General features: G+C 49.8%; 1 protein-coding gene across 1 annotated transcript in view; it reads right to left on the bottom strand.

Annotated features, from left to right (window-relative positions):
• The window catches only part of LOC119957447 (prosaposin-like), a 39,325-nt gene extending 14,742 nt beyond the window's left edge, over window positions 1–24,583 (bottom strand). Inside the window, exons 1-6 of the mRNA XM_038785519.1 lie at window positions 24,407–24,583; window positions 11,611–11,744; window positions 10,094–10,168; window positions 6,585–6,710; window positions 3,309–3,443; window positions 976–1,065 (exon numbers count right to left, since the gene is read on the bottom strand). Coding sequence (XP_038641447.1) covers window positions 976–1,065; window positions 3,309–3,443; window positions 6,585–6,710; window positions 10,094–10,168; window positions 11,611–11,744; window positions 24,407–24,449 — 603 coding nt within the window. The 5' untranslated portion in view covers window positions 24,450–24,583. The remainder of the gene's footprint in view (window positions 1–975; window positions 1,066–3,308; window positions 3,444–6,584; window positions 6,711–10,093; window positions 10,169–11,610; window positions 11,745–24,406) is intronic.
• Window positions 24,584–26,620: the final 2,037 nt, after the last annotated feature.

The raw sequence follows: 26,620 nt of genomic DNA on the forward strand, positions 1-26,620 counted from the left end.
ACACTCCGGTTTTCACTCCCGGAGTCGGGACTTAGTCTCCCGATGGGAGAATCCCGCCCAGTGTGTGTGAAATTAATTGATCCCGGGACATTATTAAAAGACCAGAATTTATCACCCATTTCTAATTTCCCTTGTGAGGCCATTTGAAATGAAAATGGCTTCTTGTCACGAGTGGGCTTCAAATAAAGTTACTGTGAAAAGCCCCTAGTCGCCACATTCCCGGCGCCTGTCCGGGGAGGCCGGTACGGGAATCGAACCGTGCTGCTGGCCTGCCTTGGTCTGCTTTCAAAGCCAGCGATTTAGCCCAGTGAGCTAAACCAGGGAGCAGTTAAGAGCCACATACAGGTTTCTAACAATTCCAAAGTGGGCATGTGCTCTCCCAAAGGCGTCCAAGGCTACCCAAACGGGTCCACCTAAGCTCAGGTGTCCTCTTTACTGCCTGACAATCGTAAAGATTAAACGATTGTTATTAATATTGTACTCTGCACTATCTGGGGGTCACATGCCTCCTTTACCACAGCTTTTAAAAATAAATTTAGAGTCCCCAATTATTTCCCCCCCCCAATTAAGCGGCAATTTAGCGCGGCCAATCCAGCACATCTTTTTGGGTTGTGGGGGCCAAACCCACGCAGACACGGGGGAGAACGTGCAAACTCCACACGGACAGTGACCCGGGGCTGGGATCGAACCTGGGTCCTCGGCGCGACTTGCTTTATCACAGAATCAATGGCCAAGCTGGAACCAGGGCCAATCCCACTCCCGCAACGACGGGACCCGCCGGTTTCGGGTCAGGGGTTGGACTTTTAGGCCGATTCCAGGTATTTTGCGACGACATACACTAAGGGCATTCAAATTGCCATTGGATAGACATATGGGCGATAAGGGATTAGTGTAGATGGGCTTTAGAGGGGTTTCACAGGTCGGCCCAACATCCAAAACCTGTCCTCTTCATTTTATTCAGAAACAGTAACCCACCTCGGTTCTCTCTTTGGGCAACGATTGCTTCAGTTTCTTCACGACAAGCAGACAGAAATCGCACGTGAACCTGCCTTTGCGAAGTGGACCCTGTTCAACGTAGATAAAACGTCACTGTACATTTCAAACCATGATACTCGAATGGACAAGCTGCTTTGTCCTGGGAATTAAATACTTTCGTTTCCATTGTCTGTCAGCAGCACTCCCAACTCACAGGATAAGCTGCAGAGTAAAGCTCTGTTTATTCTCTTCCACCAGTGCATCTCAACCCAAACCTCAGACAATTCTCCTTCATCGACACAATAAATGGTAGAACTCTTGCGAGTACTGACAGGCAGAGAGATCTGGCCGTGCATGCCTACTGAACGTGGCAACCAGGTGGTCAAGAAGGCATACGGCATGCTGTCTTTCATCGGTGGGGGCATTGACTATAAAAATGGGCAAGTCATGTTGCAACTGTACAGGACATCAGTGTGGTGATGCAGTAGCACTATCCTACCACTAGGGGGAGTAGCGCTGGGAGCACTCAGGAACTTGTACTGGGCTCCACCCTTGGCTCCGCCCACGACTCCTCCCCCTAGTGCAGCTGTATAAATACCTTGTCCAGAGTCAGCCTGAGTTCACTACGAGTTCATCGACAGGTAACAGGCTGGCTCTGAGGTAAGTCGATTAAAGCCTAGATTCACATCGGAAACACGTGTCTGGTGAATTGATGGTTCCATCAATCAGTTAGGCCTCATTTGGAATATTGTGCACAATTCTGCTCGCCATACTTCCAGAAGGATGTGGATGCTTTGGAGAGGATGCAGAAGCGGTTTACTAGGATGTTGCCTGGTATGGAGGGTGTTAACTATGGGGAGAGGTTGGATAAACTCGGTCTGTTCTCACTGGAACGACAGAGGTTGAGAGGCGACCTGATAGAGGGCTACAAGATTATAAGTGGCATGGACAGAGTGGCTAGTCAGATGCTCTTTCCCAGGGTAGGAGAGTCAAGTACTAGGGGACATAGGTTTTGTGGTGATATGCATCACTGTAAATACACAAGGGGTTAATGTAAATACATGTAGACTAGCTAGACACTAGAGGGAGCACCAGAGACATGACACACAGACACTCAACCAATGGATCAGTTAGATAGGACACGACCAATGGGCATTCACGATACACACAGAGGTGACACTACCACAGGGGAGCATTACACCAACCCATATATAATGGACACCACACACATGATCTGCCTCTTTCCATTGGAGACACTCAGTGAGTACAGACACAGGGTTGATTGAACATCACACCCACCACGTGGATTGTAGCAGACTGGTTCGTCAGTCTGAGTAGCTATAGAAGGATTAACAGTAGTGGCGAACCCGAGTAATAGAAGTGCATATAGTTTAATAAACGTGTTGAAGTTATCTCCACGTCTGAACCTTCCTTTGTCAAGTGCACCAGAAGGAAGCCGCTTATGCCACACTTAGAGCATAACAAGACAGGTTTAAAGTGCGTGGGGAAAAGTTTAGAACAGATGTGCGAGGCAGGTTTTGTACACAGAGGGTGGTAAATATATGGAACGCGTTGCCTGGGGAGGTGGTGGGAGCAGGTACGATGGCGGCATTTAAGGAATCTAGACAAATATATGGATAGGGTGGGAATGGAAGGATACGGACTCCGTAAGTGCAGACGGTTTTAGTTTACAGGTACCGTGGTCAACGCGGGCTTAGAGGGCCGAGGGGCCTGTTCCTGTGCTGTATTGCTCTTGGTACACCAGGGTTGCATCTTTCTGTATTTCCCACGCAGCTGTGACCTCTGAGGCTGATCACTAATTTAGTACCAAATGAGAGGCACCTTTTACTGGCAGTACAGACCCACGTGGGCTGAGACTGGCATTGCTGAAGCTCATCCCACCTTCGCCCTTTACTCCCTCCGGCTGCATACCCTCACTTCCTGGACCCGATTCAAACTCTCACCCCCCCCCCCCCCCCCCCCCCCCCCCCCCAGGGGCCGGGATTATACCTGGACGTTTCACATGCGAAAGATTGATTCCCCCCTGCAATTGAGAGATGGGTTCTGGTGCATTTTTTCCAATGCAATCAGAATCGAAAGATGCCAAATTCAGCATGAATCTGCTGCAGGTAACTGAGGTAAAGTTTGTCATTTTCAGAGATATCGAGCCATTGAGTTCTTTAACGGATCAATTTATTTACAATAATTTGCGGGCAATACTGATAGTTCTAATTAACAGTAGATTGGGCCTTCATAGATTTTAATACAGCCCAATGGCTAATTGGTCAATAGCAGAACAAAAAGCTGGATTTTCCAGACTATAGTCACCTTACCTGGTACTGTTTCCAGCTTGTATTGTTGAGTGGAAAGTCTTTGAGCGTAGGGATGGCATCAAAGAGAGTTTCAAGCGCACGGATTTGCGAGCGATGCTTGCACAGGCCAAGTGCAGCGCACACCACATCCGGTTGCTGTTGGAGACAAGGAGAGAGGGTCATGAGAGACGCTTAACTCTGGACGTTTTCTCCCATTGCCTTGAGAACGGGGTCCGTCGCTTCAACACCGTCTCCGGTTTAGGCCGTTCGGCCGAGGAACTTGCAATTTTCTCCTCCACAATCAGCCTGGATAATTCAAATCTAGAATTTGACCTGTGCTGTGTATATTGCACAGTTGTTTAGGCCCACAGGTATTCTGCTGATCCTTGTCTTTTTGAAAGGGGGAACCAGTGAACACAACGGCATCCCACACAGTGACAGCCAGGGTTTCTAGCCTTCTGCTTCGACAAGAGGAAGAGTACCAATGGGCCAGGGTTCAGATCAGAACCTCAGACGTAACCTTTGACATCAAATGTTTCTTGCGGTTCATGAACTGAGGATGGTACAGAACAAGGTGCGAAATTGGAACTTCTAACTTTTTTTGCCTCCGCTTTGCATATCTAAGCGTTAGGATGGGTGAGCAAATTTGCGGATGACACTGAAGTCGGTGGAGTTGTGGACAGTGCGGAAGGATGTTGCAGGTTACAGGGGGACATAGATAAGCTGCAGAGCTGGGCTGAGAAGGGGCAAATGGAGTTTAATGCTGAAAAGTGTGAGGTGATTCATTTTGGAAGGAGTAACAGGAAGACAGAGTACTGGGCTAATGGCAAGATTCTTGGTAGTGTGGACGAGCAGAGAGATCTCGGTGTCCAGGTCCATAGATCCCTGAAAGTTGCCACCCAGGTTGAGAGGGTTGTTAAGAAGGCGTAGGGTGTGTTAGCTTTTATTGGTAGAGGGATTGAATTTCGGAGTCATGAGGTCATGTTGCAGTTGTACAAAACTCTGCTGCGGCCGCATTTCCCGTACCAGCCTCCCCGGACAGGCGCCAGAATGTGGCGACTAGGGGCTTTTCACAGTAACTTCATTGAAGCCTACTCGTGACAATAAGCGATTTTCATTTCATTTCATTCATTTGCAGTATTGCGTGCAGTTCTGGTTGCCGCATTATAGGAAGGATGTGGAAGCATTGGAAAGGGTGCAGAGGGGATTTACCAGGATGTTGCCTGTTTTTGAAGGAAAGACCTTATGAGGAAAGGTTGAGGGGCTTGAGGCTGTTTTCATTAGAGAGAAGACGGTTAAGAGGTGAGTTAATTGAGGCATGCAAAATGATCAGAGGATTAGATTGGGTGGACAGTGAGAGCCTTTTTCCTCGGATGGTGATGTCTAGCACGAGGGGAAACAGCTTTAAATTGAGGGGAGATAGATATAGGACAGATGTCAGAGGTAGGTTCTTTACTCAGAGAGTAGTAAGGGCATGGAATGCCCTGCCTGCAACAGTAGTGGACTCGCCAACATTAAGGGCATTTAAATGGTCATTGGATAGACATATGGACGATAAGGGAATAGTGTCGGCTTGAGTAGGGTGATCGTTGGCTCGGCACAACATCGAGGGCCGATGGGCCTGTTCTGTGCTGTACTGTTCTAATTCTAAGTGTAGATAGGCTTTAGAGGGGTTTCACAGGTCGGCGCAACTTCGAGGGCCTGTACTGAGCTGTAATGTTCTATGTTTTCAAAAGCAGAAGGAGTCTGGCTTTAGGCAAGAAAGCAGCATAAAATGGTCAAAAATACTGTGAAGTCTGGAATCTGCACGAAGAGCGGAAAGTCCTGGGAAATATCAGCAGGTGGAGAGAGAGAAACTAAGCTGGTCTGAGAGCATCTGTGGAGGGAGTATAGCAGGTACCTTTCATCAGAACACAGACTTGGAATTAATAATCAGCATGTCTGGTTCCCAGTACACAGATTGAAAGTAGAGGATGGGGATTGCCAGAGGCGATCAATAAACCCATCTCTGCCTGGACTGCTGCACATTCTGACTGTGTGACAGTCGATGTGTTCTCCACGTATCTATCACAGCTCCGTAACTATGACAGGGTCTTTTCAGTTATCAGAGCCGAAGTGATGTGCTTACTGTTGTCAGATCCTACCCCTGGAGACCAAGTTTTATCTTGGTTGTGACTGGCTGAGAAATGACGACTGACTGGTTTCTGGAGGAACAGACCGCTCCCTCACACTGCCAGGGTTCGATTCCCGGCTTGGGTCACTGTCTGTGCGGAGTTTGCACGTTCTCCCCGTGTCTGCGTGGGTTTCCTCCGGGTGCTCCGGTTTCCTCCCACAGTCCAAAGATGTTCAGATTAGGTGGATTGGCCACGATCAATTACTAGTGTCCAAGCACGGTAGCGCAGTGGTTAGCACTGTTGCTTCACAGCTCCAGGGTCTCGGGTTCGATTCCCGGCTTGGGTGACTGTCTGTGCGGAGTCTGCACGTTCTCCCCCGTGTGCTCTCCTCCGGGTGCTCCGCTTTCTTCCCACAAGTCCCGAAAGACGTGCTTGTTAGGGTGAATTGGACATTCTGAATTCTCCCTCTGTGTACCCGAACAGGCGCCGGAATGTGGCGACTAGGGGATTTTCACAGTAACTTCATTGCAGCGTTAATGTCAGCCGACTTGTGACAATAAAGATTATTATTATAAAGATGAAATGAGGGCAGCACGGTGGCCTAGTGGTTAGCACAACCGCCTCACGGCGCTGAGGTCCCAGGTTCGATCCCGGCTCTGGGTCACTGTCCGTGTGGAGTTTGCACATTCTCCCCGTGTTTGCGTGGGTTTCGCCCCCACAACCCAAAAATGTGCAGAGTAGGTGGATTGGCTACGCTAAATTGCCCCTTAATTGGAAAAAATAATTGGGTAATCTAAATTTAAAAAAAAAAAATAAAGATGAAATGAAAATGAAAATTATTGTCACAAGTAGGCTTCTAATGAAGTTACTGTGAAAAGTCCCTAGTCGCCACATTCCGGCGCCTGTTCGGGAAGGCAGGTTAGGTGTGGTTATGGGAATAAGATGGGGGAATGGGTCTAGATGGGGTGCTCTTTCAGAGGGCTGGTGCAGATCCAGTGGGCCGAATGGCCTTCTTCTGCACTATATGGATTATATGATACCTCTATACATATGTACAAGGCGAGGTGTCACTCAATCTAATCCATGAGCATTCTCCTCTGACTCTTAGTCACGTAGGTGGTACTGTTTGTCCAGTCCCACACATTAACCCTTTCAATTCTCATTACTCTAATATGACACTTACCACCTCTTTCTCCAGCAAGCCAAGTATAATGGGCAGATAGGTATCAACATAGTGGTTGCAATCGTCTGCGAGTTGCTTGACAGGGATCATAGTGCAGCCTTTGTGCAAAGCTTCTTTCAATGCATCCTGGGAAAAAAGAGAGAGACTGAATGGTCAACAGGGACGGTACAGTAGTAGAGAACATATAATGTGACTAGTGGATGGTTTAGTTCAGTCGGCTGTTTCAATTCCTGTACCGGTTGAGGTTATTCGATGACTGTGTGGCCAAATTCCCCCCCCAACTCGATTTTCAATTTGCTGATGACACCACTATAGTGGGTCGGATTTCAAACAATGACGAGGCAGAGTACAGGAATGAGATAGAGAATCTGGTGAATTGGTGCGACGACAATAATCTCTCCCTCAATGTCAACAAAACGAAGGAGATTGTCATCGACTTCAGGAAGCGTAGTGGAGAACATGCCCCTGTCTACATCAATGGGAACAAAGTAGAAAGGGTTGAGAGCTTCAAGTTTTTAGGTGTACAGATCACCAACAGCCTGTCCTGGTCCCCCCATGCCGACACTATAGTTAAGAAAGCCCACCAACGACTCTACTTTCTCAGAAGACTGAGGAAATTTGGCATGTCAGCTACAACCCTCACCAACTTCTACAGATGCACCATAGAAAGCATTCTTTCTGGTTGTATCACAGCTTGGTATGGAGCCTGCTCTGCCCAAGACCGCAGGAAACTACAAACGGTCTTGAATGTAGCCCAGTCCATCTCGCAAACCAGCCTCCCATCCATTGACTCTATCTATAATTCCCGCTGCCTCAGAAAGGCAGGCAGCATAATTAAGGACCCCACGCACCCCGGGCATACTCTCTTCCACCTTCTTCCGTCAGGAAAAAGATACCAAAGTTTGAGGTCACGTACCAACCGACTCAAGAACAGCTTCTTCCCTACTGCCATCTGGTTTAGCCCCTACTGGGGCTGGTTTAGCTCACTCAGCTAAATCGCTGGCTTACCAAGCAGGCCAGCAGCACGGTTCGATTCCCGTATCAGCCTCCCCGGACAGGCGCCGGAATGTGGCGACTAGGGGCTTTTCACAGTAACTTCATTGAAGCCTATTCGTGACAATAAGCGATTTTCATTTTCATCAGACTTTTATCATAGAATTTGCAGTGCAGAAGGCCATTCGGCCCATCAAGTCTGCACCGGCTCTTGGAAAGAGCACCCTACCCAAGGTCAACACCTCCACCCTATCCCCATAACCCAGTAACCCCACCCAACACTAAGGGCAATTTTGGACACTAAGGGCAATTTATCACGGCCAATCCACCTAACCTGCACATCTTTGGACTGTGGGAGGAAACCGGAGCACCCGGAGGAAACCCACGCACACACGGGGGAGGATGTGCAGACTCCGCACAGACAGTGACCCGAGCCGGAATCGAACCTGGGACCCTGGAGCTGTGAAGCAATTGTGCTATCCACAATGCGACCGTGCTGCCATTTATTTTGAATGGACCTACCTCGTATTAAGTTGATCTTTTCTGGGGCAGCACGGTGGCCTAGTGGTTAGCACAACCGCCTCACGGCGCTGAGGTCCCAGGTTCGATCCCGGCTCTGGGTCACTGTCCGTGTGGAGTTTGCACATTCTCCCCGTGTCTGCGTGGGTTTCACCCCCACAACCCAAAAAAAAAATGTGCAGAGTAGGTGGATTGGCCATGCTAAATTGCCCCTTAATTGGAAAAAATAATTGGGTAATCTAAATTTATAAAAAAAAAGTTGATCTTTTCTCTACACCTTGCTTTAACTGTAACATTATATTCTGCAGTCTCTCCCTCCTTCCCTATGTACGGTATGCATTGTTTGTACAGCATGCAAGAAACAATACTTTTCACTGTATACTAATACATGTGACAATAATAAATCAAATCAAATCTTGCCCCCTCACCTGAGGTGTGGTGACTCTCAGGTTAAATCGTCACCAGTCAGCTCTCCCCCATCGAAGGGGAAAGCAGCACATGGTCACCCTGAGCTATGGCGACGTCACCGTTATCGTGTGCAATATGCAAACTGCGCGCACAACAGAAAATACCCCAAACACCGTCCGCAGTGGAAATCAGTCGGTCCCCATTAGGCAACAAGCCAATCTGCATGTGTGGAGTTTCTATTTTGGATGCGCTCACTCGCTGATTATTTATACCAGTATGGCACCTTCCCATGCAATCGCAGAAGGTGTAACACCTGCCCCTTTACCTCTTCCATGCTTAACATCCCAGGCCCCAAAACATTCATTCCAGGTTAAGCAGCGTTTCACTTGCATCTCTTCCAATTTGGTCGACTGCATTTGCTGCTCCCAATGTGGTCTCCTCTATATCGGAGAGACCAAACGCAGACTGGGTAATCGCTTTGCTGAGCATCTTCGGTCTGTGCGCATTCAGGATCCTGACCTTCCTGTTGCTTGCCATTTTAACACAAGACCCTGCTCCCATGCCCACATGTCTGTTCTTGGCCGGCTGCAATGTTCCAGTGAAGCTCAACGCAAACTGGAGGAACAACATCTCATCTTCCGGCACGCCACAGCCTTCCGGTCTCAACATCGAATTCAACAACTTCAGATGATAAGCCCCACCTCGACCCATTTGTTTTCATTTCATTCTAACTGTCTTTTACCATTTCTTTCTTTCCCGCACCTTTCCTGCACCTCTTTGCTTCCCCCTTCCCCTCCCCCCACATCTACAGGTTACCCTCTGATGTTAGTTTCTCTGCTGTTTGACCTTTCACATCTTTTGTTCTCTCTGGGGACTGCCATTCGCACTCTGTCCCCTTGGTTTCTGTGGCCGTCAGCACCCGGTTTCCCTGGGTTTCTGTGGCTGTGACTCATCTTTAATTCCCTCACCCCACAGTATAAATATCTCCCACTCTCTCTGTCTGCTAGCTTTGACAAAGAGTCATCGGACTCGAAACGCTGGCTCTTTTCTCTCCCTACAGATGCTGCCAGACTTGCTGAGATTTTCCAGCATTTTCCCTTTCATTTATACCAGTTGTCTCCCCAGTGATGTCCAGCTTCTGTTTAACCCCAGTATGTATCAGTCGGCTGCTGGCCGATTCCTAGTCGGTTCCCAGGAATGACCCTGCCTCGTGCTTTGTAGGTTCATCCTCATTGAGAGAGCTAATCCAGGAACTTCCTCCCCTCAGGTCCATCATTCGTGGGAGCTCTGGCGAAGATTATGACCTAATTTTGAGGATGCGGTCGGGAAATACTTTGCTGAGCTCTCAGCACTGTATATGGCCCCGGTGAGGGCGGAGCCAGAGCCCACCGGGGTTACAGCACAGCACCTGGAAGCAGCTCGTATCACCACTTCCAGGTCATAGGTCACAGGTTACAGTATCATGCATGCATTAGGTGAATACATTCACCACAACAGGGACAACTGAATATTTAACATTGAAATGTTCAGAGACTGGGTTCCCTGTGTTACCCTCATCCTGACCCGTGTGTGCTATCAGTGACCAGTACCTGCACGGTCTTGTCCTTCAACATGTCAGCGATCTGCCCAATGAATTTTTTACACACATCACAGATGTCGTCATCCTGAAAAACAAGAATGAATCTGTTGGAATTGCGGTTCACGGAGAATATCCCTTTGTCACAATCCAGCTGTGACAGTGCGGCATCAAATGAGCAAAAACATTTCTATTATTCCTCACTTCCTCCCCGTTTCCTTCACCTCCTCTCCTCACGAGGCTATGAGTCCTGGGTATGTGACTCAACCGAGCTTCGTGAATATACAAGCCAGGACCGTGAGCGTTGGTGGGCTAATTGACTGCTGTGCTGTCACGACGAACAAGGACTTTGTGTTTCTGTGCAGTCGAATAACACGTTGGCGCTTTACAAACAGCGGGGTTCCTTTATGAAGTGTCGCTGGGTGAACACGGCGGTTGCGTGTGGCCAGGTAGTGAATGAATCACCAGCTTGCCCTTTGCAGAAGGAATGGTGACAGGAGCTGATCGACCGCAGAGGTCAGTTAGCACATGTGGTGAACGTATTGCACTAACCATTCGCCGCTGTATTACATTGTATCACGCCGTTGCCCAAGAGGGCTCCACCTATGGACCATTGTAGTGTACTACACGGAATGTATCATGTTGGTGTCCTTGTGGGCTCCGCCCCTGGCTCCGCCCCCTTGAGGAGAGGTATAAAGAGCAGCAGCCCTGTAGGCGGCTCTCACTTGCAGAGCAGTCTCAGGCAGGCACTGTTCCAGTCGCTTAAAGCCACTGTTCACTTCAACTCTCTGTGCCGCCGAATTGGCGGGCGCATCAGCACACAGGGCTGGCAGAGTGAGATCCGGGGCGTGAGTTATCTCTGCATGGCTCAGCCATGACACACATCACCCCAGCAAGAAGGCAGTACCTTCAGGAACAGACAGGATAAAATATGCGGAGAAAAAACACACGGCAATTTAGTAAGAATTCTGTGTGCCTGGCTGCTGAGGGACCAGGTTATTCTAGCGTCGGCTGGAGGGGGAGGGGGGTTCAACAATGTTTCTTTTGTGTGATTGTGTAAAACAGTTGAGAATGGATTTGTTATTGCACAAAAAAAACAAAATTGCCACCCATCTGTGGGAGTTGGGCAAGAGTTCAATATTAGCGGTTGCTGCTAATAAAAATTGCCAGAAGTGTAACCTCGAAAGTGAATCTGTATAAAACTGAAAATCCTGGAAGTGGCACAGTGGTTAGCAACTGCTGCCTCACGGCGCCGAGGTCCCAGGTTCGATCCCGGCTCTGGGTCACTGTCCGTGTTTGCACATTCTCCCCGTGTCTGCGTGGGTCTCACCCCCACAACCCAAAGATGTGCAGGGTAGGTGGGTTGGCCGCATTAAATTGCCCCTTAATTGGGAAAAATAAAAATTGGGTCCTCTAAATTTGTTAAAAAATAGCTAATGACACCAAATATTAAGGAGCTTCAGTCAGTGTGGGAGAGAACTTGTTCTCGTGCACTCACACAGCAATAACATTGCTCTCAACACCACTTACCACTTTTGGCTTTCCCCATTCAGTGTTCACACAATGAGACACCACATTGCACTCGACTGCTGCCTTTAAGTCCCGACACTGGTTTTCCACGTCGTGAGCGCACACCTTGCTTCTTTCTTCCAAATTGGCTCGAACTGAAAGATATCGAAAGCAGAGAGTCATTGTTCATCCCCAAACACACGCTCCAATTTAGTCAAGTCGCCATTGATGTACCATCGATTGAACGCGAGACGAGTTGCTGGACAAAAGTATGGCTTTAATCAGCTAGATGTTAGCCCTGCGGTCGATTACAGTATAAGGACGACCGCCGGGAGTACTGGGCATTTATACCCCGCCCTGGAGGCGGGGTTAACTCAGCCTCTCGACCAATCGGGGAGCTGTCACATGACTGGTCTCAACCAACCGGTCGAGAGGCACATGACCGACCAGGGCCAATGGTATGCCGGTGTTTTGCACCAATGGCAGGCAGCTATGCTAATCATACCACCCAGGTGACCTATAGGCTGCTTTCCCCTGTGAGGAAGGGAGAGGGGCAACTTAACCTGAGGGTCACCCCACCTCAGGCGAGGAGCCAGGTTGAGAAGGCCGGGGCCTTCATCAGTAACCTCAGCCTCGACGGGAATTGAACCCAGGCAACTGAGCTAAACCGGACCCCCAGAGTCGAACAGTCGCTCAATACATGTACAAAAAGAACATATTTTTGATGCTGGAAATCTGCAATTAAAAACAAAAATGCTCAGTAGGTCAGGAAGCATCCGGGGAGAGAGAAACAGTTAACATTTGAGGTGATGATCCTTCATCTGAATTGAAGAAAGATAGAAATGAAAGAGTTTTTAAGGTAGAGGAAAGAGATGGTGAGGATGGAGGTTCTGGGAGGCAGTCAAAGACAGGAGAGATTAAATAGCAATGGAAGTATAGAAGCACAAGTTGCGACAAACGAGGTGTGAGAGGCAAAGTGACAACTGAAGGGAAACATTTAGGGAAAGAAAGAAATCAGTCAAGACAATGCGTGTGTCTGCATTCAATAGAAAGGGTTCAACGGCAGGGTTCTGAGGAATGTGGAGGAACAGAGAGATCTTGGTGTTCATGTTCTCAGATCTCTGAAGGTTGCCACTCAAGTGGATAGAGCCATGAAGAAGGCCTATAGTGTGTTAGTGTTTATTAACAGGGGGCTTGAGTTTAAGAGGTGCGGGGTTATGCTGCAACTGTACATGACCCTGGTGAGGCCACATTTGGAGTATTGTGTGCAGTTCTGGTCACCTCACTATAGGATGGATGTGGAAGCATTGGAAAGGGTGCAAAGGAGATTTACCAGGATTCTACCTGGTTTGGAGGGTAGGTCTTATGAGGAAAGGTTGAGGGAGCGAGGGCTTTCCTCTTTGGAGCGGAGGAGGATGAGAGGCGACTTAATCGAGGTTTATAAGATGATGAGGGGGGTAGATAGAGTGGACGTTCAGAGACTATTTCCTCGGGTGGATGTAGCTGTTACGAGGGGGCATAACTATAAGGTTCAGGGTGGGAGATATAGGAGGGATGTCCGAGGTAGGTTCTTTACTCAGAGAGTGGTTAGGGTGTGGAATGGGCTGCCTGCTGTGATCGTGGAGTCGGACACTTTAGGAACTTTCAAGCGGTTATTGGATAGGCACATGGAACACACCAGAATGACAGGGAATGGGATAGCTTGATCTTGGTTTCGGACAATGCTCGGCACAACATCGAGGGCCGAAGGGCCTGTTCTGTGCTGTACTGTTCTGTGCTCTACGTTCTATGTAAAGTAGAGAGGGGTGCAACGGGGCAAGTGTGGTCCAGCAGTCAAATGGTTCTCAGCTGCTCCTGAAATGGGAAATGAATGTGGCTTTGCAAAGCACAGCCTTTCTCGCTGGTGTGCCCTCTCTCTGTATTACTTCACTTTACAGGTGAAAATCGCTGCCGAACTATCCCACCACCCTCTCATTTCGCCACAACCTCCACTGGCCAGGATTGACCCTCACAAAACACTTGTACGTTGGCGACTGTAGCACACGGGGGGGTTACCGCCGGACAGCCACGCACTTCCCACCAACGTGATCAGCAGGCAACACGTTTGTGATTCTCGATATGTGAAGAGAAAGAGGTTGGTAAAGACAAATGTAGGCCCCCTACAGACAGAAACAGGGAATGCGTAATGAGGGACAAAGAAACGGCTGAGCGATTGAATACACGCAATTGATAGCGGAACTGTCATATGAGGAGAGATTGGGATTGTTCTCGCTGGAGTTCAGAAGAATGAGGGGGGATCTCATAGAGACGTATAAAATTCTAACGGGACGAGACAGGGTCGATGCAGGGAAGATGTTCCCAATGATGGGTGTGTCCAGAACCAGGGGTCACAGCCTGAGGATTCAGGGTAAACCATTTCGGACAGAGATAAGGAGACATTTCTTCACACAGAGAGTGGTGAGCCTGTGGAATTCATTACCACAGGAAGTAGTTGATGCTAAATCATTGAATATATTCAAGAGGCAGCTGGATATAGCACTTGGGGAGAATGGGATCAAAGGCTATGGGGAGGAAGCAGGATTAGGCTATTGAGTTGGATGATCAGCCATGATCGTGATGAATGGTGGAGCAGGTTCGAAGGGCCAAAAGGCCTCCTCCTGCTCCTATCTTCTATGTATCGATGATGAATGGCCATTAAAATGCGACTTGAGTTCAAACCCCTCCAGAGCAAACTGGCGGAATTGAAACTAAATGGTTTTTAAATCTGGACGAAAATACTAGTCTCATTCATAATGATCATGAAACTAACAGATTGTCGTAAATCACACCTGGTTCCTCAAGGGAAGGAAATCTGCCGTCCTTACTCGGTCTGTGACTCCAGACCCACAGCAAAGGGATTGACTCATTATTGCCCTTTGAAACGGCCCAGTCAACCTCTGAGTTGTGTAGTGGGAACAACCACATCGTGTAGTGGTTCAAGAACATGGCTCATTGAGTCCAGCAGGCAATCTGGAAAATTGCCCAGGTACGTCCAGTGTATGGCACATACATACAGTGCAGAAGGAGGCCATTCGACCCATCGAGTCTGCACCGACCCACTTAAGCCCTCACTTCCACCCTATCCCCGTAACCCAATAACCCCATCTAACCGTTTTGGACACTAAGGACAATTTAGCGTGGCCAATCCACCTAACCTGCACGTCTTTGGACTGTAGGAGGAAACCGGAGCACCCGGAGGAAACCCACGCACACACGGGGAGGACGTGCAGACTCCACACAGACAGTGACCCAGCGGGGAATCGAACCTGGGACCCTGGCGCTGTGAAGCCACAATGCTATCCACTTGTGCTACCGTGCTGCCCCTATAAAATGTATAAAAGGTAGAACGACCAAATATCACCCCCCCCCCTCTCCCCAAACGGATCAGTCAACTCTTGATGATCGGTAAAGTGATGAAAGGGGTTATCAACAGGGCTACCAAGTGGCATCACTAACCTGCACACGGGCCTGCTCAATTTGGATTCCGCCAGGGTCGCTCAGCTCTTGACCTCACGACCACCTCGGCTCAGACACGGACACAAAACGAGTCTGAACTCCAGAGGGGGAGGCGAGAGCGACTGCCCTCGTCATCGACGAAGCACTTGACGGAGCTTAACAACAAGGAGCCCTCGCAAAACCGGAATCATTGGGGATCAGGGAGAAAACTCTCCCTTGGTTGGAGTCAAGCCTAGCACAAAGGAAGGTGGTCGGGGCTGTTGGTGGTGACTTATTTTTCCCTTGCGTTTTCGTGACTAATAAACTTATTCTTTCTTTATCTCAGGAAAGGTATCCGCAAGAGAAGGGATCCTTTTAAAAAATTAGTCTTGCTGCGACCAAGGGGAATGATGAACAAAACAAGGAAATCTGTTTTCCTCCCACAGTCCGAAGATGTGCAGGTCAGGTGGATTGGCCGTGATAAATTGCCCTTAGTGTCCAAAATTGCCCTTAGTGTTGGGTGGGGTTACTGGGTTATTGGGATAGGGTGGAGGTGTTGACCTTGGGTAGGGTGCTCTTTCCAGGAGCCGGTGCAGACTCGATGGGCCGAATGGCCTCCTTCTGCACTGTAAATTCTGTGAAATACACTTAAACTGGGGGGAAAATACCGACAGGCAAGGGACCTTTTTAAAATTATCGACCAACTGAGGAAATTGAACAAAGAAAGGGAGTCAGTTCAGCCCTAATAATAATCTGGAGGTATCCTGACTGGAATCTACTGAATTGGGGTTGAGGAATTGAACAAACGAATGTGATATAAAATAGGATTATTAGTTAGAATAATGTAGATGTGAGCCAGTCTGATTGTAGGGAGTTCACAAACAAAGGACAAAGGGATTCAGCAAAGCATGGCCAGGAAGGGGGGAGGGGAGCCTTGTGCAGAGGATGGTGAAAAGGATGCTGGGTAACAAGAGGCCCCAGGGTTGAGGAATGCGAAGTGAGCCAATCAGGATATATGGCCAGGTCAGGAGGTGTATAGGATGACCTATGGGAATCTTGTATGTGAAACTTGATGCTGTTTGAATGATATTTGCAGAGATTTCTTTGGCTCCGATTTCACTACGAACTACGAACACACAATTGCTTTCGTGTTCCCCTGTTCCAGTTGAATTGCACTTCAGTGGTCGCAATGCATTTCCCAAAGGGTGCGCAGAGAGATCCTTAAACTGAAGCTGAAATTTAGCTTCAGGTAACTACAGTTGAGGGTTACTCGGTAGCGCAGTGGGTTGGCACTGCTGCCTCACGGCACCGAGGGCCCCGGGTCCGATCCCGGCCCTGGGTCACTGTCCGTGTGGAGTTTGCACATTCTCCCTGTGTTTGCGTGGGTTTCGCCCCCATAACCCAAAGATGTGCAGGGTAGGTGGATTGGCCACGCTAAATTGCCCCTTCATTGTAAAAAATAATTGGGTACTGTAAATTAATAAAAGATGACTGCAGTTAAGAACTGCCTCATTGGGGCAGCACGGTGGCGCGGTGGGTTAGCACTGCTGCCTCACGGCGCCGAGGTCCCAGGTTCGATCCCGGCTCTGGGTCGCTGTCCGTGTGGAGTTTGCACATTCTCCCCGTGTCTGCGTGGGTTTCACCCCCACAACCCAAAGATGTGCAGGGTGGGCAGATTGGCCATGCTAAATTGCCCCTTAATTGGAAAAAAGGAATTGGGTACTCTAAATTTATAAAAAATAACGAACTGCCTCATCGCCTCACAATGGACATAATGGACGCGATTCTCCGCTGCCCACGACGGGTCGGAGAATAGCGGGAGGGCCTCCCGACATTTTTCCCGCCCTCCCGCTATTCTCCGCCCCCCACGGCCGCCCCACGACACGAATCGCTGCTCGCCGTTTTTTACGGTGAACAGCGATTCTCCCCTATCCGATGGGCCGGGTTCCCAGGCCTTTACGGCCGTTTTCATGAACGCAAACACACCTGCTCTCACCGTTCGTGAAAACGGCCGCAAAGTGCCGTCCCGGACAACCATGGCACCGATTGGCACGGCCGTGCCAAGGGTGGCATGGGCCTGCGATCGGTAGGCACCGATCGCGGGCAGCGGGTCCGATACCTGCGCACTCTTTGTTCCTCCACCGCCCCACAGGATCAGTCCGCGGAGCGGCTGAGGGGCATGACGGCCCGCGCATGCGCGGCTGATGTCATCGTGCGCGTCAGCCACCGTGACGCTTGGCGTGCGGGCTTAACAACCGTCGCTAAGCCCGCGATGCCGTGCTTCACAGGGCCGCGCTGCTAGCCCCGCCCGGGGGTGAGAATTGGGTCCCGGGAGGGGGCGCGGAGGCTGCCGTGAAACACCCTCAAAAAAACCCTCAAGTAAGCGCTTAGGTTAAACAATGGTAAGTGTGAACGTTGGAAGCTCGCGCTCAAAACAAAGCTCCGTCTCCAACCAATAGATGCATTGAAGAGTCCACGTGGAGCAAAGAATGTGGACTGACCTACTTCATATGCAAGACTTTCTCCACATAATGCCCAGTCAAGGGTCTGAACTCTTATGTTGGCCAAAGGGATTTCGATTTTATAAAGTAGGACTCGGGAGCACAGCGTAGATCCGTTATTATTTCCCATAATAATTTGGAGTTATCCTGACTGAGGGAGAGGCAGAGGGATTTGGATAGGTTAAGTGAATGGGCTATGGTCTGGCAGATGGAATACAATGTTGACAAATGTGAGGTTATCCATTTTGGTAGGAATAACAGCAAACGGGATTATTATTTAAATGATAAAATATTTAAACATGCCGCTGCGCAGAGAGACCTGGGTGTGCTAGTGCATGAGTCACAGAAGGTTGGTTTACAAGTGCAACAGGTGATTAAGAAGGCAAATGGAATTTTGTCCTTCATTGCTAGAGGGATGGAGTTTAAGACTAGGGAGGTTATGCTGCAATTGTATAAGGTGTTAGTGAGGCCACACCTGGAGTATTGTGTTCAGTTTTGGTCTCCTTACCTGAGAAAGGACGTACTGGCGCTGGAGGGTGTGCAGAGGAGATTCACTAGGTTAATCCCAGAGCTGAAGGGGTTGGATTACGAGGAGAGGTTGAGTAGACTGGGACTGTACTCGTTGGAATTTAGAAGGACGAGGGGGGATTTTATAGAAATATAAAATTATGAAGGGAATAGATAGGATAGAAGCGGGAAGGTTGTTTCCACTGGCGGGTGAAAGCAGAACTAGGGGGCATAGCCTCAAAATAAGGGGAAGTAGATTTAGGACTGAGTTTAGGAGGAACTTCTTCACCCAAAGGGTTGTGAATCTATGGAATTCTTTGCCCAGTGAAGCAGTTGAGGCTCCTTCATTAAATGTTTTTAAGATAAAGCTAGATAGTTTTTTGAAGAATAAAGGGATTAAGGGTTATGGCTGTTAGCACAGGGCTAAATCGCTGGCTTTGAAAGCAGACCAAGACAGGCCAACAGCACGGTTCAATTCCCCTAACAGCCTTCCCGAACAGGTGCCTGAATGTGGCGACTAGGGGCTTTTCACAGTAACTTCATTTGAAGCCTACTTGTGACAATAAGCGATTTTCATTTTAAGGTGTTCGGGCCGGAAAGTGGAGCTGAGTCCCACAAAAGATCAGCCATGATCTCATTGAATGGCGGAGCAGGCTCGAGGGGCCAGAAGGCCGACTCCTGCTCCTAGTTCTTACGTTCTTATGACCTCCACAGCCTAAAAGAGAGAAACTAAAGGGTACAGTGAGGAGAAGAGGGACTGTATCCAATCACATTGTGAATAAATGAGTGGAGATGAGGGGGGTCACAGAATTGTCTGTGGGCGCGATTTAAGGACCTAAAAACAGAGTCCTGTTTGGGGCACATTTGGAGGAATGTTTTGTGATTTCTTTTTGTGGCATCAACGAGGAACGTCCCACTGATGTCGCACTTACCTCATTTCCCGAAGGAAGACGACCCGCGGGTCGGGACGCTATTTTTAAATCCCCCCCCCCCCCCTCACCCCCCCCCCCCCCCCCCCCCCCCCCCCGGCCAATCATTCGATCCCCTCAGCCACCCCGCTGCGGATTCTGGACCCCTCCCCCCCCCCGCTGCACCCACGGTACCTCGTGTGGGTCCTTGAGCCCCCCCCCCTCACCCCACTTCTAAGGGCAAAGCACCTCCCTGGGCATGATCCCTGGCATGGGCAACCTGGCACTGGGACACCTTGGCACTTCCATACTGCCATCCTGGCAGTGCCAAGGTGCCCGGGTGGCAGTGGGAGTGCCAGGGTACCACCCTGCCCCGAGACCGACCCACACGGCGTCTCTAGTGGCCTGGGAGATCTGCCCCAGGTGCAGTTGCACGTGGCACATCTGTGGAAACCAGTTGCTAAACGGTCCCCTTGGCAAAGTCTCCCAGGTGCAGTTATTAGTTCCTGGGCGTCGGGAGAATAAGGTGCAGACTTATTTCAGTGAGCCGTTAAATATGTTCACCTGGATCTCGCCCAGCGAGGGTGAGACCCAGATTGCGAGGCCTCTCGCGAGATTCAATGCGACACAAAGTCGGGCGTGGGGAGGCCATTAAATTGCGCCAAGTGTGTGTTAAATCTGTAATGAATTTAACGCCAGAATGCATTCAGTATTAAAGTTGGTCAGTAAAATGGAAATCCTGGCAATGCAAATGGGATAGATTATCTTGTGAATATTTTAGTTAAATTCCGTCTACAACTCTAACATGCGCCAGGATGTGAACGCGGCAGACTTCTTTTCATCCAACTATTTTTTCTTTTTAAAAAAAATAATTTTTATTGAAATTTTTTGAAAAATATATATCAACAAAACAATAATAACAATAACAATAATAATAAACACCCCCCGGCACCGGTAACAACGCATATTACAAACCCCCCACCCCCCCAACCCCAATAAACAACAGAATAAATTAACAATAAGCAAATTAACTTAAACCCTATCCCCCTAAACCCCCCCCCCCCACTTCCCCCCCCCCCCCTGGGTTGCTGCTGCTGCTGACCTAGTTCCTTATCGTTGAGCCAGAAAGTCGAGGAAAGGCTGCCACCTCCTAAAGAACCCTTGTACCAACCCCCTCAGGGTGAATTTGACCCTCTCCAGCTGAATGAATCCCGCCATGCCATTAATCCAGGTCTCCACACTCGGAGGTCTCGCATCTTTCCACTGCAGCAAGATCCTCCGCCGGGCTACTAGGGACGCAAAGGCCAGCACACCGGCCTCTTTCGCCTCCCGCACTCCCGGCTCCACCCCAACCCCAAATATCGCGAGTCCCCAGCCTGGCTTGACCCTGGATCCCACCACCCTCGACACCGTCCTCGCCACCCCCTTCCAGAACTCCTCCAGTGCCGGGCATGCCCAGAACATATGGGAATCATCCAACTATTTTTTCAACACCTACATCGTAGAAAAACCCAAAGTTGGCCTCATCCGAACTCGAGACATAGGCAATTGCCACCTGAAATCAGTGGACAACAGGCAGGACGTAAAATGCCTGAATTTTCAACGGGCAAATTAGGTTAAATCCCTCGAGGCATTGCTTGCCTCACTCCCCCAATTCTTCACCCAGTCGACCGTTACCCCATATCTGTGTGCAACCTGAATCCCCTTCTCACCCATAATCGCCATCGGTTCCACTCCTCGCACAATTCCCACCGTTCTTTATTCCTCACCACAGAACTGTCGATGATTGTAAAACCTCCATCATTCAGATCAGTCTTCACTCTCTGGGAAATCCTGATCAGAGACAGAGGTATCACCTCAACCTTCCCTGCGATACATTTAACCACACTAAGCTTGAAACCCAGTAGATCTCGTCAGCAAACTGTTTCGGCGCCTGAACACTTGTTTACGCACCCGCCATAGAATTTACTGTGCAGAAGGAGGCCATTCGGCCCATCGGGTCTGCACCGGCCCTTGGAAAGAGCGTCCTCCACCCTATCCCGGTAACCCAGTAACCCCACCTAACCTTTTTGGGCACTAAGGGCTATTTAGCGTGACCAATCCACCTAACCTGCACATCTTTGGACTGTGGGAGGAAACCGGAGCACCCTTCCTTGCCCCCTGAAGCAGTTGAGGCTCCTTCATTAAATGTTTTTAAGGTAAAGATAGATAGTGTTTTGAAGAATAAAGGGATTAAGGGTTATGGTGTTCGGGCCGGAAAGTGGAGCTGAGTCCACAAAAGATCAGCCACGATCTCATTGAAGGGGCGGAGCAGGCTCGAGGGGCCAGATGGCCTACTCCTGCTCCTAGTTCTTATGTTTTTTTCACCCGGAGGAAACCCACGCAGACACACGGGGGAGAACGTGCAGACTCCGCCCAGACAGTGACCCCAACCGAGAATCGAACCCGGGACCCTGGCGCTGTGAAGCAACTGCGCTAACCGCTGTGCTACCGTGCGGCCCACAGTGAACACAAACATTTGGGAGGTTTCCAAAAGGAAAGATTAGGTAGGTTGCCGTTGTTCTGCCTGGAATTGAGAAGGGGCCTGGATGTAGTGGATGGGAAGGACCTATTTCTTTTGCTGAGAAGGTAGCGGCGAGGGGGGGCATAGATTTATTAGACGCATACGCTCAACATGTTTAAATAGTTTCAGGATAAGCAGCCGAAGTCTCGGAACCTCCCAAGGTTGCGGACTAAATGCTTGGAAAATGGGATGAGACGGGGTGAGGGGGGGTGTGGGGAGTGTGGTGGTAGCAGAATGTGAATTGTCCCTCAGGAGAGCTAGCATGGATGTGATGGGCTGAACGGCTTTCTTCCGAGCTGCAACGCTTCTATAATTCTCTAATTGTACGATTGAAATCAGTATCGTAAACCCACTTGAAAATAAAATTCAATCTCTTTTGATCACCTCACTATAATGTAAGTACAAGTTCTTCTGACCAGTGTTTTAAACCTACGAGAAGTATCTAAATCTTTAATCTGTGATTATCTTTATTAGTGTCACAAGTCCTCACGGTAGCATGGTGGTTAGCATCAATGCTTCACAGCTCCAGGGTCCCAGGTTCGATTCCCGGCTGGGTCACTGTCTGTGTGGAGTCTGCACGTCCTCCCCGTGTCTGCGTGGGTTTCCTCCGGGTGCTCCGGTTTCCTCCCACAGTCCAAAGATGTGCGGGTTAGGTGGATTGGCCATGCTAAATTGCCGTAGTGTAAGGTTAATGGGGGGATTGTTGGGTTACGGGTATACGGGTTACGTGGGTTTAAGTAGGGTGATCATTGCTCGGCACAACATCGAGGGCCGAAGGGCCTGTTCTGTGCTGTACTGTTCTATGGTCTATAAGTCGGCTGACATTAACACTGCAATGAAGTTACTGTGAAAATCCCCTCATCGCCACACTCCGGCGCCTGTTCGGGTACACGGAGGGAGAATTCAGAATGTCCTATTGACCGAAAAAGCACGTCTTTCAGGACTTGTGGGAGGAAACCGGAGCACCCGGAGGAAACCCACGCAGACACGGGGAAGAACGTGCAGACTCCGCGCAGTGACCCAAGCCGGGAATCGAACCTGGGACCCTGGCGCTGTGAGGCAACAGTCTAGCTACTGTGCCACCGTGTTGCCCAAATGTGGGCGCTCTGAGTTTTGTTGGGGCTGACAAACTCGAGATGCCGATTGCTGTGCCTTTGAAAAATAATCGAGCATTGGATTGTTGGCAAAGAAAAACGCTGCCTCCACCAGAATTAAGTTAACAGACGGGCGAAAGCTGGAGAGAGAGCCATTCTCAACTGCAAGGCGCGGGTCAAACATGAGCGCTCCCTCCCAACGTTTCACCCAGATTCCAAACGTGAGGTGAACAGGCACGTTTTCCGATCTGTTTATGTAACTTCGCAGAGTGGGGCGCAGAGTCTCCACAGGTCTGTTCACGTCCCCACCGCACAACAGCCTCGCTGTCAAAGGAAACATCTGATCATCCGCAGCATCTGATCAACTGAGTTAAATAGAAAATGCGAAATGACAACAGGGTCCCAGGGTCGAGTTAGTGACTTCCAGCTAAGGCCGGGGAGGGTCTCGTCACCTCCTCACTTAGGGAGGGGAGAATTACTCCAATGGTCCGCAATTACCTCGTGATTCCGTGGTCCGTGTTTGATTGTGAATTGCCCAGGCTTGCACATAAGTGATGTGATTTGACTAAGGTACACAGATTGCAGCCCAGGCCCCAGGATATGACTTTAATTTATTTTTAATCATAGAATTTACAGTGCAGAAGGAGGCCATTCGGCCCATCGAGTCTGCCCCGGCTCTTGGAAAGAGCACCCTATCCAAGGTCCACACCTCCGCCCTATCCCCATAACCCCATAACCCAGTAACCCCACCCAACACTAAGGGCAATTTTGGACACTAAGGGCAATTGATCATGGCCAATCCACCTAACCTGCACATCTTTGGACTGTGGGAGGAAACCGGAGCACCCGGAGGAAACCCACGCAGACATGGGGAGGACGTGCAGACTCCTCACAGACAGTGACCCAGCCGGGAATCGAACCTGGGACCCTGGAGCTGTGAAGCAACTGTGCTATCCACAATGCTGCCCTTGTCCCAGTGCAGAGTTAGACTTTCAGGAGAACATATGTAGAGTCAAAAAATAAATAGGACTAGGTCAGCTTTTATACCCAGAACATTGAGAGTACCATTTGTGATCAGCGCCCGTGCACACAGATCTACGGGAGTTAATTGCGTTTCCATGCGTGTCACATAATAGGGGCAGCACGGTAGCACAGTGGTTAGCACTGTTGCTTCACAGCGCCAGGGTCCCCGGTTCGATTCCCGGCTTCCTGTGCGGAGTCTGCACGTTCTCCCCCCGTGTCTGTGTGGGTTTCCTCCGGGCGCTCCGGTTTCCTCCCACAAGCCCCCGAGAGACGTGCTTGTTAGGGTGAATTGGACATTCTGAATTCTCCCTCTGTGTACCCGAACAGGCGCCGGAATGTGGCGACTAGGGGCTTTTCACAGTAACTTCATTGCAGCGTCAATGTAAGGCTACTTGTGGCAATAATAAAGATTATTATAATATCAGGCGAAGGATGGTCAAGCTTGGGTTTGAGGAGAGATTCAGGATGTCGCAGGACACAATCATTCTGCAGGAGAGTACCGGAGAGGCAGGGCAGGGTGGACACACAGCCCATCGTAGCTTCTCACTGAAGGAAATCTAAACGGGGCAGGGTCACTGAACACACAGAGGAAACAGACGGCAATTTTGGGTTACATTCTGAGCTGCAACAACACAACCACTTCAAAGAAACGACACAGCAACGTGGAGTGACACACACTGATAGTGGAGCCCAGCCCTCTCTCAATGTACTGAAGAAATACATTTTACACAGCGACTAACATCTTACCTGGAGAAGCGAATAACAAAGCAAGGAACAGAAAGAGAGCCATCTCTGCTCCCTGACTTTACAAACCACACTGACTCTCACTGTTATATAGAAGGAACGACCCCTCAGCAAAGACTTTGCTAGAGTAGTGAATGCAGTAAAAGAGGAAATGTGCACCCAATAAAGATGACAACCTGCTTTCATCCCCGCCCCCTGCGGAATACAGGCCAATGATTACGGCAGCACGGTAGCATTGTGGATAGCATAATCGCTTCACAGCTCCAGGGTCCCAGGTTCGATTCCCGGCTTGGGTCATTGTCTGTGCGGAGTCTGCACATCCTCCCCGTGTGTGCGTAGGTTTCCTCCGGGCGCTCCGGTTTCCTCCCACAGTCCAAAGATGTGCGGGTTAGGTGGATTGGCCATGCTAAATTGCCCTTAGTGTCCAAAATTGCCCTTAGTGTTGGGTGGGGTTACTGGGTTATGGGGATAGGGTGGAGGTGTTAACCTTGGGTAGGATGCTCTTTCCAAGAGCCGGTGCAGACTCGATGGGCCGAATGGCCTCCTTCTGCACTGTACATTCTATTATGATGCCATGTTATCACAGTGTGCCCGATCTTTCAAGCAATCCCACTTTCAGCCACTCCATCAGAATCAAAACCGAACGTTCAAAGGGAGAGATTTCAAAATTACAACTTGTTCACTTCAAAGCCATGAGTGAGGCAACGCGAGAGCATTTAACATTTTTTGACAGGATATTTTAACAGGGCAGCACGGTAGCACAAGTGGCTAGCACTGTGGCTTCACAGCGCCAGGGTCCCAGGTTCAATTCCCCACTGTCTGTGCGGAGTCTGCACGTTCTCCCCTTGTCTGCGTGGGTACTCTCCGGGTGCTCCGGTTTCCTCCCACAGTCCAAAGACGTGCAGGCTCGGTGGATCGGCCTTGATAAATTGCCCCTTAGTGTCCAAAAGGTTAATGGGGGTTATTGGGTTGCGGGGATAGGGTGGAAGTGAGGGCTTAAGTGGGGTTGGTGCAGACTCAGTGGGCCGAATGGCCTCTTTCTGCACTGTATGTTCTATGTTCTGCCTTCACTTTCTTACCTCCAGTACCAGCAGCAAAACAAAATTATTCGGGGCTTGGGTGACATACAATGATGCAAAGGCACAGTTTGTGGCAATAGTCAAAACCTGTAGATGAGGTTTTATCCCACATCTTGTGCAGTTGGAGGTAGATGTTCATAGATCATAGAATTTACAGTGCAGAAGAAGGCCATTCGGCCCATCAAGTCTGCACTGGCTCTTGGAAAGAGCACCCTACTTTAAGCCTCCAAAATAGCCCAGTAACTCCACCAAACCTTTTGGACACGAAGGGCAATTGATCAAGGCCAATCCACCTAACCTGCCCATCTTTGGACTGTGGGAGGAAACCGGAGCACCCGGAGGAAACCCACGCACACACGGGGAGGACGTGCCGACTCCGCACAGTGACCCAGCGGGGAATCGAACCTGGGATCCTGCAGCTGTGAAGCAACTGTGCTAACCACTGTGCTACCATGTTGCCCCCAAAACATGTTGATTTTACATAGATATTTACATAGAATTTACAGTGCAGAAGGAGGCCAGACTCCGCACAGACAGTGACCCGAGCCGGGAATCGAACCTGGGACCCTGGAGCTGTGAAGCCATTGTGCTAACCACCATGCTACCGTGCTGCCAAGGAATTTCCATGGTGTATTCCCAGATCCATCCTGGACGAATGTTACTGGCAGGAATATCCGGCGACTGTGGTGTTGAATCACTGCTGCTCCTTGTGGAAAGGTGGAGGGGGGGGGGGCGTGGGTTCCAGCGGCCTGGGTGAAGGTTGGACGCGTGACTGTTGGCCGATAAGGTAGACTGAGAAAAGATAGGGGGGGGGGGAACGATAAGCAGCGACCACGTGGGGCTTAATGAGTGTAATGAGGTCTCCCCCTCTGTGTTGTGGGAGGCGCCGATCAAGGGAGAGTTCATTTCGACCCGGTCGTAGAGCTGGAGTGGGTGAAGATTGGTGGAGGTCATTGTGGAGCTGGATCTGCAGCCCAAGGAGAGATTGTTGAAGGAGAGGAAGGAGCTGCAGATGGAGTTTGAGCTGGTGTCCACGGGAAAGGGGGTGGGCAGATGGAGTGGGCCTGCGGGAGGGGGGTTGAGTATGGGGATAAAGCCAGCAGGACACTTGCGCACGAGTTGAGGTGACAGGTAGAGG

The sequence above is a fragment of the Scyliorhinus canicula genome, chromosome 26 (genome assembly GCF_902713615.1).
Source record: "Scyliorhinus canicula chromosome 26, sScyCan1.1, whole genome shotgun sequence".
Classification (NCBI taxonomy): Eukaryota; Metazoa; Chordata; class Chondrichthyes; order Carcharhiniformes; family Scyliorhinidae; genus Scyliorhinus; species Scyliorhinus canicula.